The 20409-nt window shown below is 39.0% G+C and overlaps 1 protein-coding gene across 4 annotated transcripts in view; it reads right to left on the bottom strand.

Moving 5' to 3' along the window:
• Nucleotides 1-9713: 9713 nt before the first annotated feature.
• Nucleotides 9714-20409, bottom strand: part of trps1 (trichorhinophalangeal syndrome I) — a 278372-nt gene continuing 267676 nt past the window's right edge. For all 4 annotated transcript variants that reach the window (XM_061908575.1, XM_061908574.1, XM_061908577.1 and 1 more), the window contains exons 10-11: nt 16770-16892; nt 9714-11142 (exon numbers count right to left, since the gene is read on the bottom strand). In XM_061908575.1, the coding sequence (XP_061764559.1) occupies nt 9850-11142; nt 16770-16892 (1416 nt within the window). In that variant the 3' untranslated portion in view covers nt 9714-9849. The remainder of the gene's footprint in view (nt 11143-16769; nt 16893-20409) is intronic.

Below are 20409 nucleotides of genomic sequence, written 5' to 3'. Positions count from 1 at the left end.
TAAAGGCAGGTGGCCAAATACTTTTGGCAATATAGGGAATCTGCTTAGAATAGGCCGTGGAACTAATCATATCATCTAAGTTCCAATTAAAACTGGGTCCAAGTTCAAGCATACGCACATTCACTCTTATCCTCCACATTCATGCTACTGTTGATGTGGATTCTTCGCCGAGGTCTGAAGGACGACACCAGATGTTAAGTTGTATTCCAGGAACGACGAGGCAGAAGAATATTCCACGCCTGGAAAAAGGCACCTCATTGCATATTCATACATTGCGATTGTAAGAGCGCACGGGGTTGGGCGCCTCCGGACAGTCGCGGTGTTCAATGCTACTAAGGACAGATAGCGCACAGAGACATTGTACTAGAATTGTATCCAATAGGGAATAAATACTTCTGGTTTTAAGTTTATCTTTAAACATCTTCTGGCTCCAGGTTAAACGAATACAACGACAGCACGTAGAGTGACGAGCCAACACAGAGACAAATGGTAAATGGGTTATACTTGTATAGCGCTTTTGTACCTTCAAGGTATTCGCCATCCCGCCATCAGTGTGAATGGGTGAATGTGAAAATATTGTCAAAGCGCTTTGAGTTCTTTAAAAAAGATAGAAAAGCGCTATACAAGTACAAACCCCGTTTCCATATAAATGGGTTGTACTTGTATAGCGCTTTTCTACCTTCAAGGTACTCAAAGCGCATTGACATTACTTCCACATTTACCCATTCACACACACATTCACACACTGATGGATAATAATTAAGTTAGAATTTCATAGCTGCAACACGTGCCAAAGTAGTTGAGAAAGGGCATGTTCACCACTGTGTTGCATCACCTTTTCTTTTAACAACACTCAATAAACATTTGGGAACTGAAGAAACTAATTGTTGAAGCTTTGAAAGTGGAATTCTTTCTCATTCTTGTTTTTTGTAGACCTTCGGTCGTTCAGCAGTCTGAGGTCTCCGCTGTCATATTTTAAGCTTCATACTGCGCCACACATTTACGATGGGAGACAGGTCTGGACTGCAGGCGGGCCAGGAAAGTACCCGCACTCTTTTACTACAAAACCACGCTGTTGTAACACGTGGCTTGGCATTGTCTTGCTGAAATAAGCAGGGGCGTCCATGATAACATTGCTTGGACGACAACATATGTTGCTCCAAAACCTGTATGGACCATTCAGTATTAATTGTGCCATCACAGATGTGTAAGTTACCCATCCCTTGGGCACTAATACACCCCCATACCATCACAGATACTGGCTTTTGAACTTTGCGCATAGAACAATCCGGATGGTCATTTTCCTCTTTGTTCCGAAGGACACCACGTCCCCAGTTTCCAAACATAATTTGAAATGTGGACTCGTCAGACCACAGAACACTTTTCCACTTTGCATCAGTCCATCTTAGATGAACTCGGGCACAGCAAAGCCAGCGACGTTCCTTGGTGTTGTTGATAAATGGGTTTTGCTTTGCATAGTAGAGTTTTAAGCTGCACTTACAGATTTAGCAACCAACTGTAGTTACTGACAGTGGTTTTATGAAGTGTTCCTGAGCCCATGTGGTGATATCCTTTACACACAGATGTCTGTTTTTGATGCAGTACCGCCTGAGGGATCAACGGTCTGTAATATCATGGCTTACCTGCAGTGATTTCTCCAGATTCTCTGAACCTTTTGATGATTTTACGGACCGTAGATGGTAAAATCCCTAAATTCCTTGCAGTAGCTGGTTGAGAAATGTTGTTCTAAAACTGTTCGACAATTTGTTTACAAAGTGGTGACCCTCGCCCCATCCTTGTTTGTGAATTACTTAGCATTTCATGGAAGCTGCTTTTATACCCAATCATGGCACCCACCTGTTCCCAATTAGCCTGCACACATTTGGGATGTTCCATATAAGTGTTTGATGAGCATTTTTCAACTTTATCAGTATTTATTGCCACCTTTCCCAACTTCTTTGTCACGTGTTGTTGGCATCAAATTGTAAAGTTAATGATTATTTGCAAAAAAAAAACTTTTATCAGTTTGAACATCAAACTCTTTGTCTTTGTAGCATATTCAACTGAATATGGGTTGAAAATGATTTGCAAATCATTGTATTCCGTTTATATTTATATCTAACACAATTTCCTAACTCATATGGAAATGAGGTTTGTACAACCCATTTACCATTTACTCAAAGTGCTTTGACACTATTTCTACATTCACACTCACATTCACACACTGATGGCGGGAACTGCCATGCAAGGCCCAAACCACGACCCATCAGGAGCAAGGGTGAAGGGCCTTGCTCAAGGACACAATGGACGTGACTCGGTTGGTAAAATGTGGGGATCGAACCAGGATCCCTCAGGTTGCTAGCACGGCTACTCTGCCAACCACCCCATCCTGTCCACAACATTTGCAAACATAAAACACATACCTGTGCAGGAGAAATGTGGGTTATTCATACCAAAATATGGTGCACAATTCCATGAATAACTAAGAAAACAAACAAACAACAGCCATCAGTATATTTGTTACTTTTATTAATTATTATCAATATTATTTTTTCAAGTTTAGCTGTGTAACAAATGTTTTCTTGGCGGTCCCAAAACAAAATAAAATAAAAATATGTTGTTGAAATAGCATACAGAAAGTTAACAGAATGAAATAAGACACGACAGAAAAAAATAATCTAAAAAACAAAAACAAAATAGACAAAAAAATCCCGTTTTCTATTACAATACAACTGAATGAGACAACAATTATAGTAAAAATTGATTAAATGTACATTAGCCCATGCATGTGTGGCACCAACTGGCCTTTTAAGCTCCCTTTTTCTCTCGTACCGTCGGCTGCATGCTCGCTACGTTTGTGTTGTACCTTTTGTGAGGAAATGTCGCGACAGTGACGTCGCTCCACACAAATCACACTCTTCAGGGCCGTAAATGTAAACGTTATATGAGCCCTGTCAGTACCTAATTCTATTATGTCGGAAAAAAAAAACATTCCTTTCGCTTCCAGGTTAACTTTACGGGCAAGAAAGAGAGCGGGAGGAGTCAAAGCAGACTTTAAGAACCCCTGCGGTTTTTCCTTCCCACCAACACTTTATTTCTCTGCTACATTTTTCATAACGTAAACATTCCTATTTCCGACACTAGCAGCCTCTCGAGGAGATATGTAGACGGAGAAACAACAAAAAGGGGGGAAACTACACATATAAGAGGAATACAATTACGGGTGTTGAACGTGATATTTTTTTGTATATCAAGCGCAACCTTTGGGATCAAGCTTTTATTTATAAACTAAGGGATGGCATTGGTGGCAAACCTGTGGGAAGTATTTACAAGACGGCCTGTGTTTTTAGAAAAATGCATATTTACGTTGTCTTGGCTGCTTGTTTACACGGCAACTGTGCCTTTGTGAGTAAAGCCACTAAAATAGATACCAAAACCGTCCTGGCGATGATTTGTCAAGACTAGTTTGGCCAAAGACAACTAGTGTCTCAGTCCAATTTTTCCATTTCCGATGTTACAACCTTGAGTATTGGCCGAAATGTATCAGATATTGGCACAAATCACACATACCGGTAGACTGAATGGACAACATACTATTTATTTGGCTTATTTACAAGTATTAATTTCAGTTTGTCCAAGGTGTTTCACCGTAGTCTGTAAGTACTATTTGCCATTAGCTTGAATGTGCTAGCCTGGTACTTTTTTTTTTTTTTTTAAATATTCATACTGTTAGAATCATACTTATTACACATCACATTCTCGATTGTAACGCATATCTTAGTTGTAGTTTTCATTAGCAAATTTGGAGGTGTTTAAACCGCTAATGTTAATTAGCATCATGTATATAGCATTTGCAATGTAAATTAGCATCGAGCTGGCACATTTTTCATTGACGTTGGACAGTCACAAATAACTTACTTTGGATGTCATGTAAGTTCTATTGAAATGCTTTATTTCTGCATGTTCACTTGTACAAAGTTTTAAAGTAAATACTATTAAAAGGCTCTGAAATTGAGATTATCTGTTGTCTGTCTGCTGAACTAACAAAAAGGGGAGACTAGCAGAAAAGACTGAGGTCTAATATCGGATGTTTTGGTTCTGATTTCTGTTTTTATATTTGACTCGGGACGCCCTTGCTATTTCTTATATGAAAAGCATCCGTCCATTTTCTACCGCAGCATAAGAAAAGCAAAATTAAAAACTCAAATTAAAAACAATTTGGAAAAGCTTCATTTTTTTATTTTTCTTAAAAAAGTGTTTTTTTTTCCCATTACTAAAAACTTCAGAAATTCGGAAGTGTAAAACCGTATACAATTCAAGTTAGTTTTTTGTTTTTCAATCATAACAACAGTTATTTTTTATTAATAACCTAAAAAGCCACTTGTGGTGTAATAGTACACTGCCTTTCATGGCTGAGGGTGCATCAAGAAGGACATCCGGCATAAAAAAACATATATGCATAAATATGGCTATTGAAATGACAACTAACAAACCAAAGTGTCATTTTTTAAATTTTTTTTTGCGGGAGGGTCATTAAGTACATTTTTCCACTAAGTTGTCGGGACGACGAGTCTAAGCTAATCGAAAAATACAGCACATTTCTAGCAGGGTAAACAAAAGCCCTTTGTGTAAGAGACGTCAATGGATTTGGTAAATGGCAACTAATTATTCATCTTTAGTGCATCTTTAGCAGAGGCCCTATTGAAATTGTTTCATGTAATATTATTCTCCCACTTTGATTGCAAATCCTGAGGCACTAAAGCATGCAAACGCACCGATTTTGCAAAAGCATAATGTCCGACGAAAGTTGTTATATTTTAGTGGTTCCTATCACAAAATTTCACCCCCTTAGTACCCCCTCGAAAAATTAGCGCCTGCCAACCGTTTCACGTATCGACACGAACATCGCTGGGGACGTCCGTGACAGGACACGGGTATAATTTTCAAAAACCCATCACTGAAAACAAACAGGAAGTCGGCCTTCTTTTTATGCCAAAAAAAAGGGGTCGTACTTTTAACGAACTCATCCTAGGGATTTTGACCAAATGAAGTTAAAATGATATATAGCAGACGAATGGGCGATTAGAAATTGTGAAGGTATTTTGCCTGTGGCTTAGGATCTGGACGTGGTGGCATTGTGCCAAACTTTTATATGATGGCTCGTTACAATACTTTTAATATTTATAACTCAGTTCCACAAATTCAGATTTTGATAAGAATTAGTTCATATGGTGATGATGACACCTTAAAGGCCTACTGAAATGACATTTTCGTATTCAAACGGGGATAGCAGGTCTATTCTATGTGTCATACTTAATAATTTCGCGATATTGCCATATTTTTGTTGAAAGGATATAGTAGAGAACATCGACGATAAAGTTCGCAACTTTTGGTGCTGAGAAAAAAGCCTTGCTTTACCGGAAGTCGGAGACGATAACATCACAGGGGTGAGGGCTCCTCACGTCCTCACATTGTTTTTAATTGGAGCCTCCAGCAGCAAGAGCTATTCGGACCGAGAAAACGACAATTTCCACATTAATTTGAGCGAGGATGAAAGATTTGTGGATGATGATATTGATAGCGAAGTACTAGAAATTTTTTTATGAAATAAAATTAAATAAAAAGCGACGGCTCCGGGCGGCGGCAGTGTGAGCGTTTCAGATGTAATTAGACACATTTACTAGGATAATTCTGGAAGATCCCTTATCTGCTTATTGTTTTAATAGTGTTTTAGTGAGTTTGTAAAGATATACCTCGAGCTCGGATGGCTGCGGTGAACACGCAGTGTCTCTGAGAGGAGCCAAGGTCACAGCTACCTTTTAAACAGGAACTGCAGGAGGACGATTAATCCAATGATGTCTACGGTAAGATATATATCACAATTTTCCCATCCAAAAACATTCGCTTGACTGCTCTGTGTTAAAAACAAAGAAAAAACGGCTGTGTCTCGGTGCTAAAGACAGCTGCAATACACCGCTTTCCACCAACTGCATTGTTCTTTATAGTCTCCATTATTAATTGAACAAATTGCAAAAGATTCAGCAACACAGATTAATGTGTAATTATGTGATGAAAAGAGACGACTTTTAGCCGTAACTGGTGCAGACCTAATATTTCCTGACAGTCTGTGACGTCACGCGTATACGTCATCATTCCGCAACGTTTTCAACAAGAAACTCGGCGGGAAATTTAAAATTGCAATTTAGTCAACTAAACCGGCCGTATTGGCATGTGTTGCAATGTTAATATTTCATCATTGATTTATAAACTATCAGACTGCGTGGTGGGTAGTAGTGGGTTTCAGTAGGCCTTTAAAGTGCTGGATGGGTCAATACCTATAAGTACACATTCATGTTTGAGCAAGTTGCACGGGGGTCTGAGAGCCCGTTTAATGTTGCTTGCAGCTTTTAGTTGTATTTGTAACTTCTACTCCTGAACCGTTGCGCACAAACAAGCGAAAATGTGCAAAAACATGCACTCCTATTGTGTTGCCTGTGCTACAAATATGCAAGTAAATTTGATTGACTTGAAAACAACCCAGTGTAATTAAACACACATTGTTATGCAGAACTTTTGGGGACCGACATACACGTGTGTAAAATTTCAGCAAGAATGGTTAAAAAACATGCCATCAGGCAAAATTTAGCCACTAATTGTTCATAAGTTACTGATAAATTGTCTATAATGATGACAACACTAAGGATGTCTTCCAAAGCATTTTGACCACAACCCCCAGGGTGGCGCCATAGATGTGCCTTAGTCACAACAGTCGATAATCGCCAATTAAAATTACACTTTTACCTAAACTGAAAACAACCCAGTGTAATTTAACACACAATGTTGTGCAGACCTTTTGGAGACTGACATAAACGTGTGTAAAATTTCAGCAAGAATGGTTAATAAAACATGCCCTCAGGCAAAATTTAACAACTAATTGTTCATAAGTTACTGATAAATTGTCTAATGATGACAAAACTAAGGAAATCTTCCAAAGCATTTTGACCACAACCCTGCGGGTGGCGCCGTAGATGTCCCTTAGAGTCACGACAGTCGATAATCGCCAATTAAAAATGCACTTTTAACTAAATCGAAAACAACCCAGTGTAATTTAACACACAATGTTGTGCAGAACTTTTGGGGACCGACATACACATGTGTAAAATTTCAGCAAGAATGGTTAAAAAACATGCTATCAAGCAATTTTTACAACTATTTGTTCATAAGTTACTGATAAATTGTCTAATGATGACACAACTAAGGAAGTCTTCCAAAGCATTTTGACCACAACCCTCCGGGTGGCGCCATAGATGTCCCTTACAGTCACGACATGATAATCGCCAATTAAAAATGCACTTTTAACCAAATCGGGGTGTAAATAAGTGTTGATGATTACAATAGTTGACATCGTTATTTGACAAAAACATGTTAAACAGAAAACAAGTTAGCAGGCACTCGGTGGGACACCTTTTTGTGGTTAGAAAAATATTCTAAGGCTTTTTCCTTCATTTTTTATGATTTTTGTTCACTAGCAACAAAGGCAGCAAGGCGGATTTTTTTTCTATGTCAAACAAGTAAAAAAAAAAAACTTTTCAATGTAAACAGTAGAAAAATATCTTTTAAATAACCGCGACGTGACCGACGGATGCCGCCGCACGGTAAACGATGCAGAAGTTAACGTGATGAGAACATGATGATAGCTACGTTAAAGAATAAAATAAAATGTAGGCAGGCTGGTGTGCAACACGTGTGACCCCTGAGGACTGAAATAGCAAACCTTCATTATGTTTACATCCATGGAGGGCGGGGGGGTTGGTGGGGGTGGACGGACGCGCCCTTTGACCTTAACATACAAACACTTACACTATACATATATATTTTTTTTCCTGTACCATTTCTGTAACACAACACCGAGTCTTGAAAAAAGCCTTGTACAAAAGAGAACATTATATAAGAAAAGTGTATGAAATTGCATGTTTTCGTACTATAACAATAATATCATTGTTTCTGGATACAAATGTTAAGCAGGTTAATAGATTGTTCTATCAGGCAGGCAGCCAGGCACGGCGCTAGTATGATGGCACAGAGGAAGTAGGAATAGAAGAAGAAGAACAAGTCACTTGGTTCCAAACCAGGAACACCTCAATCCATTTTTTGTGTTTGTTTCTTTTTACCCAGGATACACTGCTTTGATTCTGCAAGTTTAAGCCAGTTTATACTGGCTCTATTAGGTAACCAGTTTGAACTGGTCAGAATGGGCAAACCAGGTCCACACTGAACCAGGTATAGTCTTTGATTTGTGGTTCTGGCTTGCACCACTTTAAAATTTGGTTTGGCACAGCGGGGACCAGATTAAATCCGGTTGTACCGAGAGAGAAAAGTAGTCCGAGTGATGGCTCATCTCAAAAAAGAATTTGGACAAAAAGTGGACCACAGTTATTTTCCCCGGCTGTCCCTGCAGCGGTTCAAAGGTCAGCTGTGTTGGGTCTGAGTGCTTCCAGCATTGGGATGTTTTTATGCGCTCGCTAGCTTGTAGTTGATCTGATGCAGGGGTCACCAACGCGGTGCCCGCGGGCACCAGGTAGCCCATAAGGACCAGATGAGTAGCCCGCTGGCTTTTTCTAAAAATAGCTCAAATAGCAGCACTTACCAGTTTTTTTAATTGTATTTATTTACTAGCAAGCTGGTCTCGCTTTGCTCCACATGTTTGATTCTAAGAGAGACAAAACTCAAAAAGAATTTGAAAATCCAAGAAAATATTTGAAAGACTTGGTCTTCACTTGTTTAAATAAATTCATTTATTTTTTTACTTTGCTTCTTATAACTCTCAGAAAGACAATTTTAGGGAAAAAATACAGCCTTAAAAATGGTTTTAGGATTTTTAAACACATATACCTTTTTACCTTTTAAATTCCTTCCTCTTCTTTCCTGACAATTTAAATCAATGTTCAAGTCAATTTATTTTTTTTATTGTAAAGAATAATAAATACATTTTAATTTAATTCTTCATTTTAGCTTCTGCTTTTTTCCACGAAGAATATTTGTAAATGTTTCTTCAAACTTATGACTAAAATTTAAAATAATTATTCTGGCAAATCTAGAAAATCTGTAGAATCAAATTTAAATCTTATTTCAAAGTCTTTTGAATTTCTTTTAAAATGTTTGTTCTGGAAAATCTAAAATAAATAATGATTTGTCCTTGTTAGAAATATAGCTAGGTCCAGTTTGTTATATATTCTAACAAAATGCAGATTGGATTTTAACCTATTTCAAACATGTCATCAAAATTCTAAAATTAATCTTAATCAGGAAAAATTACTAATGATGTTCCATAAATTATTTTTTTTTTTTTTCAAAAATATTCAAATTAGCTAATTTTTCTCTTCTTTTTTTCGGTGGAATTTTGAATTTTAAAGAGTCGAAATTGAAGATAAACTATGTTTCAAAATTTAATTTTCATTATTTTCCCATTTTCTCTTCTTTTAAATCGTTCAATTAAGTGTTTTTTTCATCATTTATTCTCTACAAAAAACCCACCGTAAAAGGAAAAAAAAATGTACGACGGAATGACAGACAGAAATACCCATTTTTTAAATACATATATATACTATATAAATATATATATATATATATATATATATATATATATATATATATATATATATATATATATATATATATATATATATATATATATATATATATATATAGGTAAATTGAGCAAATTGGCTATTTCTGGCAATTTATTTAAGTGTGTATCAAACTGGTAGCCCTTCGCATTAATCAGTACCCAAGAAGTAGCTCTTGGTTTCAAAAACGTTGGTGACCCCTGATCTGATGTTATTATTGTTGTTAATGAACCTCCATGGGTTCAAGCGCCGCGTCGCCAACGACTTCCGGGGCGGTATCCATAGCTTCGCCGGCGTCCCCCGCCGCTTCCTGCTGCTCGCTGACCTCCTCCCTAGCGTCATCAGCCGAAGTGTCTTTAGCCCGCTCGTCCGCGTCCCCCCCGCTTTCCTCGCCTTCGACCGCCGCCGCCGCCTCCTGGTCGTCCTGAGGCTTCCTGTCCTTGTGTAGGCCTCGCTGGATGTGCGTGGTGAAGTCGTAGCGGTCGGCGCAGGTGTGCAGGCAGAAGCTGCACTGGTACGGCCCCTGGTCGCCGTGGCAACTCATGTGCAGGGCGTACATGACCTCGTCCAGGAAGTAGATGCCGCAATGAAGGCAGCGGTTGCTGGGATCGTCCTGCGTCGCCGCATCCGCCGTGGCCCTCGACCTCCCCGTCTCCTCCCCTTTGCGAGACTTCTCCTCGCACGTACTCTTTTCCGCGCAGTTTGTGGCGTCGCGTTGCCTCGTGGCGAGATCCAAGGGGGCGTCGATCTCTAGCGAGGAGGACGTTTGAGGGTGAAGGGGCGGGGCCGGGTAGTGAGCAGGGGCCGGCGGCGGAGGAAGTGGCGAGTAAGGGGAGGCGCAGTAAGGCACCGTGTAGCTCTGTTGATGATGCTGCTGCACTGGCGTCACCATGGCGCCCAGGTAACTATTGGCGAGGCTTCCCGGGCCCATGCCGGAGGTGGCCGCCATCTTGTACTTGGTCCAGAATCGGAGCCAGTCGGATTCAGGGGTCAAGTCCGGGGAGAGTGTGAGAGGAAGGGGCAAAGGGAAGAGAGGGTACTGGTACTTCTCGATGGGGGATCCAGGAGGGGAGTAACTGGAGGGTTTGGATGGTCGCATGTACTTCTCGATTGGACTTCCTCTCTCAGAGCTGCCGCCGCCTTTCCCCTCCATCTTGGTCAGCACGCCGCCCTCGCCGACGCCCCCACCCCCATTGCCCTCAGCCAGCAAAGAGGGCGGATGCGAGGGTAGGAGCAGAGGCGGCATCCGTCTGTGGATCTCCAGGGTCTGGTTGGCGAGGAAAGCCTGCGTGGAGCGAGGCGATCGAGAGCGAGGCGAAGGCTGCTGGCTTTTGACCGAAGAGCAGCTCCTGTCGCCCGCCTCGTCGCCGTTGACGCGCTCCTCGCCGGAGACGCGCTGCTGCTTGGGCGCCGGGTTCTCCGGGGGAAGCGTTTCTGGGTTGAGGCGCTTACGGGTCCGCCGTCGGATTATTTGCTCGCCGTTGTTCTGCTTGATGATGTTCAGAGGTCTGGGCGTCTGGAAGACAAAAGAATGACGTCATAGTAATTTATAGCTCCATATTTGTGACGTGTCTAATTCCTACTCTCACCACAAGGGGGAGAGCTAACCTCTGATACAATTTGACAAGAGTAGCAAAGTTATGAAAACAAAAATTCAGCTTCATAAAATTATTATTCATGGCACTTTTTGTAACTGTTGGAAAGTATTAAAATATTTTAATTATTGTATTAATTATGAACTGCAATTTTATGATGAAAAATGTTGATGAGTTCAATAGTTTATCATGATCTTCAATTGGTATAAATATATACATTTTGTAAAGATATGTTTTACTTTTCTAATTCATTAAATAATATAAATGTGTAATATTGGTAATCACTAATAATATTAGCAATAATGAGTAACTGCTTTTAATATTTCATTATTGTAATTAACAAAAATATGATTTTATTTTGCAATATTTTGGTGCTAAATAAAAGTATTACAATTTACAGAATTGTATTTTTTGGCGTAATATTTATAATGAAATATTATTAATGACATAAATAATATGAAAATAATACATTTAATAATAATAATAATACTCATAATAATAATAAGAATAACAAAGTATAAATAATAATGATAATAATAATGGTAGTAATACAAATAATGACTGTAGTAAAAACAACAATGATAATAATAATAATAATAATAATTGTGAGATTAATAATTATAGCAGTAAAAAGTAATAGTAATGATAATAACAATAGTAATAATGAAAGTAATGATAAAACAATATTGATTGAAGAATGATAGTATTAATAATAATAACATTAATGAGGATATAATGAAAATAGTAGAGATAATAATTGTAATTTAACTAGAATAATAATCCAATAATAGCAATAAAAATAATAATAATCATTCAAATAATAATAAAAACTACACTTTTGTTTTTACTCCCATTTTTCATGAGTTGAACTCAAAGATTTACAAAACCCAAAACAGGTGAAGTTGGCACGTTGAGTCATTTGTAAATAAATACATATTTACAATGATTTGTAAATCCTGGTTTTGGGCCTTGTAGAACTTTAACGATACACACAAAATACCTATTCCTCCTAAATGTTGTTAACAAAACTGTGTTTGTGAGCATTTCTTTGCCAAGATAATCCATCCCACCTCACAGGTGTGGCATATCAAGATGCTGATTAAACATCATGATTATTGCAGAGGTGTGCCTCAGGCTGCCCACAATAAAAGGCCACTTTGAAATGTGCAGTTTTATCACACAGCCCAATACCACAGATGTCGCAGGCTTTGAAGGAGCGTGCAGTTGGCATGCGGACAGGAATGTCCACCAGAGCTGTTGCCCGTGAATTGAACGTTTATTTCTCTACCATAAGCCTTCTCCAAAGTTGTTTCAGAGAATTTGGCAGTACATTCAACCAGCCTCACAACCGCAGACCACGTGTAACCACATCAGCCAAGGACTTCCACATCCAGCAGGTGTACCTCCATGATCGTCTGGGACTAGCCAACCGAACAACAATTGGTTTACATAACCGATTTCGGCACAAACTGTGAAACACCATATTAGGGAAGCTCATCTGCATGCTCTTTGTCCTCATTGGGGTCTTTACCTGACTGCAGTCCATCGTCGTAAGCAAATGCTCACATTCAATGGCGTCTGGCACATTGTAGAGGTGTTCTCTTCACGAATGAAACCCGATTTTTACTGTTCAGGGCAGATGGCAGACAGCGTGTGTGGCGTCGTGAGGCAGAGCGGTTTGCTGATGTCAATGTTGTGAATCGAGTGGCCTATGGTGGGATGGATTATCTTGCCAAGGAAGAAGTGCTTGCTCATAGATTTAGACAGATTTGTGAACAACATTTAAAAGGAATAGGTCTGTTGTGTATATTGTAAAAGTTCTTAATCTTTGAGTTCAATTCCTGAAAAATGGGAGCAAAAACAAAAGTGTTGCGTTTACATTTCTGTTCAGTACAAAAATAATAGCAGTTCCTAAAATTAATTTTTTTTCTATTGCAATTAATGATAATAGATAGCATTTTATATTACGTATCTAAATATTGTACTGAAAATAGTTATTTATACACATTTTATCTGGCACAATATTAGAAAATCATATATTTTCAACGTGTTAGGGTTGTTATTCTCTGTATGCAGTAAAATGTGTGTGTTGATTGAGCAGAAATAGTGGAAAGTGCTTTCTCAGAATCCTTTAATAACACAACGTTTTATTCCAAATGCCAAGTGAGCTAACAGAGTGGACAAAAAGGTTTGCATAGTGAAGACAAACCGCCCGACATCCTCTCATCTCCTTATTTGTCTGGCGCCCTGAACTCCATATTCATAACTCTCCCTTTACACTTTCACTCGTGAGCCTTTTTTTTTTTTTTTTATACTAGCTGCTATACTCTCTAATAATGTGTGTCGAGCAAATAAAACTTTTATTATGGGATGTAAAATATGGCCCCCGTGACGACTGCCAGGAGTGAAGTGGGAGAACGTGGGCTTGAACGTCGGGCATCGCTCGGGAAGAATATTGTCATCTTTCTAAAAGCTTCTTTAAAGCTACAGTGTGTGTGTGTGTGTGTGTGTGTGTGTGTGTGTGTGTGTGTGTGTGTGTGTGTGTGTGTGTGTGTGTATGTGTGTCTGTCAAGCAGGTTATTTAATTGACAACGTGATTCATTAACTAGGTTAGCTTCAAAAGTCAATATGCAAAGAAGGGAGGCTGTGACTATTTAAATCAAACAGGTACATTATCGGGGCGTGAAATGAGTCCAATTCTCCAAGAACATCTCGGAGGCCATCCACACGCCACAATCCTACACCCGCCCCTTATCTCATCTGTAATTCATGCGCTCTTATTAAGTTTGGGATTTCCACAGTTTTTCCTCAGGCTGGTGGAGACGGTGGAGTTGAATCACACCAGAATATTCCGCTCTCCGAGGAAGCTTCCAAATCAAATACACTTTGCACAATATTACGTTTCCGCGGCAGCAGGAATCGTTATGCTTGTTTTGTATGCTAATTGGTCTGCGTGGTGAAAAGGCGTCTGTGGGCGGGAGATCTCGACGAAGAGGCTGGAGGACAACTTCAACAAGATGGTCCTCTGAAAAAACAGCCTTGGAGAACTGAGGCTGCAGTTCTGTCCATACTATAAGTGCACAGGCAGCACTATAACATACCAACCTGGCAAAAAGTAACACAATATAATGTTAAAGTTAAAGTACCAATAATCGTCACACACACACTAGGTGTGGTGAGATTATCCTCTGCATTTGACCCACCACCCTCACCCGCTGGGATGTGAGGGGAGCAGTGAGCAGCAGTGTTAGCCACGGCCGGGAATCATTCTTGGTGATTTAACCCCCAATTCCATATGTCAGCAGACAAATTAGGAGCCTTTGTTAGCTTACTTACTACTAAAAGACAAGTTATCTAGTATCTTTACTATTTTATTTAAGGCTAAAATTGTTCTTCGATTGCAATAACAAACATATGTTTAATGTACCATAAGATTTTATGTTGAAATAAAACCAACAATGCAATTTTTTGTGGTCCTCCTTATTAAGAATAGAATCGAAAAAGTATCAACATAATTTTTTTTTACTGGTCCAAAATAGTAATGGAACACATTATTCATGTTTACATTGTTTCTTATGGAGACATTTATTTCACTATATGAACTTTTCAATTTTTGAACCGTGCTTAAGTTCGTAAATCGCGGTTCCATTGTGTCATACACAGACGTGACTGTCTGTGTTTGTGTAAGCTAGCTCCTCTACTCCTGTATTGGTTTTATATTGTTTACTTACATGTTCTGTATTTATGCAAAAATTAGGACCATTTGTGTAGGGTTGTATTTCTTCTTTTTGAATGTGGTACGTGGTAATCATAATAATAATAATAATGGATTAGATTTATATCGCGCTTTTCTATTGTTAGATACTCAAAGCGCTCACAGAGAAGTGGGAACCCATCATTCATTCACACCTGGTGGTGGTAAGCTACATCTGTAGCCACAGCTGCACTGGGGTAGACTGACGGAAGCGTGGCTGCCAGTTTGCGCCTACGGCCCCTCCGACCACCACCAATCATTCATTCATCATTCATTCACCAGTGTGAGCGGCACCGGGGGCAAGGGTGAAGTGTCCTGCCCAAGGACACAACGGCAGCGATTTGGATGTCAATAGGTTGGAAGCGAACCTGCAACCCTCAGGTTTCTGGCACAGCCGCTCTACCCACTATGCCATGCCGCCCCTAATCATGTCATTTATATGATCTAAGTAATTTAAATTCCAGGTCTGTTCAACTTCAATGTGACAAAATGTCATGGAAATAAAAATGCATTGGCTGGCCATTGTTTAAAAGAAAAACTTGCAATGTTTTAGGCACTGATTTTAAAAGTACCAATTTGGTACGAGTAGGGCTGTAACGATATGAACATTTCATGTCACGGTTATCATGAATACCGTTTATCGCAAGATCCTTAAGTACAAGTATGGTTAAATGTAAACTATACAAATCCCTTGTCTGGAATGGACTTATGCTGTCTTTAAGTTAAAGTGGAATGGTAATTGTTTTTAGCAACACCGAAGGGGAATGCAGCTGTAGGAAATGGATGGACGGACGAAGGTTCACAACAATTCATTAAGCTCATAACTCAATAAGTTATGTGGAAACTATGCGGAAACGTTGGTTACTGGATATTTTCTACAATGCTTATGCCTTGGAGATTGTATATTATTTGATACTTGTTTATACTGACAAATGTGCTGTTTTAGACAGCAGACATCCATCCATTTTCTACCGCTTGTCCCTTTCAAAGTCGGGAGGGGTGCTGGAGCCTATCTCAGCAACAATTTTGTTCAATTGAGTATTACTTATTACGTATAACTAGCTTGTGGGCTATTGTGTGCTCAGCTGATGTGTAGCTGCACACTCCTTATAACCTATAGCCTACCATGTTCATTTACCTTTAGTAAATGACTTCACTAAAACAGAAAAAAGTGCAAACGTGCTTTTTGGAAGGCATTTAGACATTAACAGCCTTTCCAGCTTTTCAAAAGTAAACATGCTGCAGACCTGCTTTTATTGATCAGATACTTGTTTTTTTGTTGTTGTTTTTCTTCCCCTGATATCCGATATCAATATTGGATTGGGACATGGCTGCCAACGAGCAAAACAATGTATTAACTTGGTAACTAATTGTCTAATGTTGATAAAACTTTGAGGATGTCTGTATTAAATTGCATGTCGAACAAATAATGTTTACTACAATCCATAGGGGGCGCCATAGAGGATATTCACTTGATCTTTTACTTGGATACTGTCAATCTATTGAGCCACATGTGTCTATTCTACCACTCTGGTTTATCTTAAGAGGTTACCCACTCTACCGCCTGTTGATTGTTTGACAAAGAATGGTGAGAAATGTGCAAAAAGACGCCACTCCACCAAGTATTGTATGTACCCCATTATTGTTCTTTGATAGCTATGTTGTAGATCCTTTTTGTTGTATCTATCAGCGGGTTATAGGTGTCGTGCTAATGTGGTGTCATGATACCTATGAGAGCTAAAAGCCCCATCGCTGCGAGCAGTGCTGGATGGTAACAATATGGACGCCACTTACCGAGTGCAGCTTCTGGTATAACCCGCAGGCGTTGCAGACGTAGCCCCCGTTGGCGTTCTTTCTCCACAGTGAAGTCTTGGTGGTCAGACAGTTGGCACAAAAGACACCGCTGCCTCGACGCCTCTGGAGGGATAACAACAACATGCGAGAGTGTAAACAGGGTCAAAATCATGACAATCAAAAAATACTCAATAACGCTTTTGAAATCATGGGCACATTTTGTGCCATTTTTTGCATTTGCTCACGCAATTTTTGCTCTGTTCAGTGAATACTGGTGAAATTATTTCCAGAACATTTATTTTGATATTATAGAATTGTCATATCTGTTGTTTTTTTCCCCCCCTGGGGACATTGGATTATTACACACATATATATATATATATATATATATACACACACACACACATACTATATGTATATATATGTATATTATATATATATTATTTGTATATATGCACACACACATATATATATGTGTATATACATATATACATATATATATACAATCACATATGTATGCTCACATATACATATGTGAGTATATTATATATACATATACATATATACTGTATATATATATATATACACATATACGTGTGTGTATGTATATATATATATATATATATATATATATATATACATATATATATATATATATATATATATATATATATATATATATATACACACACACACACAAACGTATATGTATATATAATATACTCACATATGTATATGTGAGTATATTAAGCCAGGACTGCGAGTTTGTTTCTAGAAGGTCAACGGGCTAACATTTCTAAACATCATTGTGATGTTTAGAAAGTAGTTGACTTGGAAGTGTTTGATATAATTTGGGGAGAGCTCGCTGCTCACCTGCTAAACGCCTATCTGCTCGACGCTGAAGCGCTGACTAGATGCGCTCTGAATACGCACTGCTGATTGGCTTGTTACCGCTACGGTTGTAACCAATCAGATGGTTGTGTGGGAGGGACAATGCAGGGAGCTGTGCAGGAGACAGAGGCAGAACGGAGCGGAGCAGCTTGTTAAGAATTCATATGTTCATGTGGAACTCGTTCGGTACTCCTCTGCACTGAACCGGAACCCCCGTACCGAAACGGTGCGATACAAATACATGTACCGTTACACCCCTGATATATATATATATATATATATATATATATATATATATATATATATATATATATATATATATCATAGAAAATGGATGGATGGGTGGCTGGATATATCATATATACATACAAAATGTTGTTATAGCCTTTGAAAATAACTGTCAAATATCTGTTAATGTATACCTCTGAAAGAATTGGACATTGACATTTGAAAATGTAACATGATAAAACCCTTTTCGGAAAAATCTTATAGTGGAATAAAGTACAGCAAACACTTACAGAAAGGACAAAAACTAGGCCTTTGTACCCTGAGGGTTTAATGAGCCCAAAATGGTATAGCTACACTCAAAGTACCACATTTACTTCAAATAAAGATAATAAGTAAGTTTTTTTAGAAAGTATTTTAATCACTGTATGGTGCCACTTTTCCCCTATTCAAAGCATGTCACAAAATGTCTTCCTGCCATGAAAGATGGAAGACGCCCTTGGGAACAAACAACTAACTGAATGAGCATATCAAAATGCCCTGTTTGCGGTTAAAGATCAGAAAGTTTTAGTGGAGTTGTGGAGACTTGTATTTGTGTACTAATGCTGATAATGAATCATTAATTTGAGTTCATGTTAATACTAAAGCATTGCAGTGTATAGGAAACTAAAGATGAGGGGTTGAGGTGAAAGGCCAATTGTCGTGGCAACGTGCTCCATCACATTAATGAGCCAATCACAGCATTTCTCCATCCCATTAAGTCTGTGGTCCCGCAGGTCGCCACCTTCGCAACGTGCCACTTTAGGACAAAGGCATCTCTCTCCGAACAGATTCTCTTCAATTTCATGTTTTATCTTATTTTATTTGGATTTATGAAAAGATTGTAACGGGTAGGAGCACACCTTCTCACTTTGGATGGAGTCCCATAAAATCCCCAATCGACCATTTTTGTGTCAGCCATCTTTGGCATTCTCTTGTTGTTTCCTCTCACAGCCTGTTCCACCCTCCTCCTCCTCCTCCTCCTCCTCCATGCCTCCCTGGTGGACTGTCCGCCGGGACCTTCTCCTTTCAACGCTGCCATCTTCTTGTTCCATGTTCCTGACAGCGGCCAGCGTACTTTTTTGGGGCTCGGAGCAGCCGGTGAGAGCGCTCGAAAAACATTTCAGCTTTTCAACAAAAAGCAGCCTTTTGGACTCTCAGATGGAGCCACAACAGAACTTCCAACATGCATCTGTTTTTGGTTTGGCTGCTGCCAGTTTACAGCAGATGGGCCCAGTGGGCACGGCACTGCTACGATTTTCTTGTTCTTCTTCTTCCTCTCGTTCTCTTTCCAATTTGTTATTAGAGCAGAAGTTTATAGAGTGCTGACTGACACTCAGATATGACTTATAACTACATATTTCTGATCTAATCCCGATGCACCAGGAAGATAAAAGCAATGGAAGTGAAAATGAAAGAAAGGTCGCTGAGAAAAGTCATTTCCAAAGAGTGACGGTGAGGTTAGAGGTCACTAATTTTGGACCTGATATACCGTATTTTTCGGACTATAAGTCGCAGTTTTTTTCATAGTTTGGGGGGTGCGACGTATACTCTGCAGCGACGTATGTGTGAAATTATTAACACATAACCGTAAAATATCAAACAATATTGTTTATCTCCTTCGCGGAAGAGATGAAGAAAATGTCAGCAATCGTCACACACACGTCAACCAATAAGAATTTGGCGGGTGAGGGTCATGGCAGAAGTGCATTGTGGGACATGGAATGCTAACTGCTATATGTTATATGCTACTGCCGTAGCTATTAAAATAGATAATTTCATCGTTGGCGGTAACTTATAAAAACTGAGAAAGGCTGAACAAAAATGGCACTGAAATGGAAATCATGTACTGCAGATTACACAATATCAAATAATATTATTTATCTCATTTGCGGAAGAGACCAAGAAAACGTCAGCAATCGTCACACACACGTCAGCAATCGTCAGATACACGTCAACCAATAAGAATTCGGCGGGGGAGGATCATGGCAGAAGTGTATTGTGGGTCATGGAGTGCTAAATGCTATATACTACTGCCGTAGCTATTAAAATGGATCATTTCATCGTTGGCGGTAACTTATAAAAACTGAGAAGGGCTGAACAAAAATGGCACCGAAAAGGAAATCATGTACTGCAGATTACAAGCTGGACGTAGTGAAATATGCAGCAGAAATCGACAAAAGGAAGTGGCGCATACCTTTGGAGTTGGCAGAGTTGTTTGGAAGCGACATCGAGGAAGAAGATTTAATTGGATTTACTGATTAGGAGTGACAGATTGTTTGGTAAACGTATAGCATGTTCTATATGTTATAGTTATTTGAATTACTCTTACCATAATATGTTACGTTAACATACCAGGCACCTTCTCAGTTGGTTATTTATGCGTCATATAACATACACTTATTCAGCTTGTTGTTCACTATTCTTCATTTATTTTAAATTGCCTTTCAAATGTCTAGTCTTGGATTTTATCAAATAAATTTCC

This window comes from Nerophis ophidion, linkage group LG08 (assembly GCF_033978795.1).
Source record: "Nerophis ophidion isolate RoL-2023_Sa linkage group LG08, RoL_Noph_v1.0, whole genome shotgun sequence".
NCBI classification, from domain to species: Eukaryota; Metazoa; Chordata; class Actinopteri; order Syngnathiformes; family Syngnathidae; genus Nerophis; species Nerophis ophidion.
Note: the sequence above shows the minus strand (reverse complement) of the source record. Positions and strands in the feature narration are given on the sequence as shown.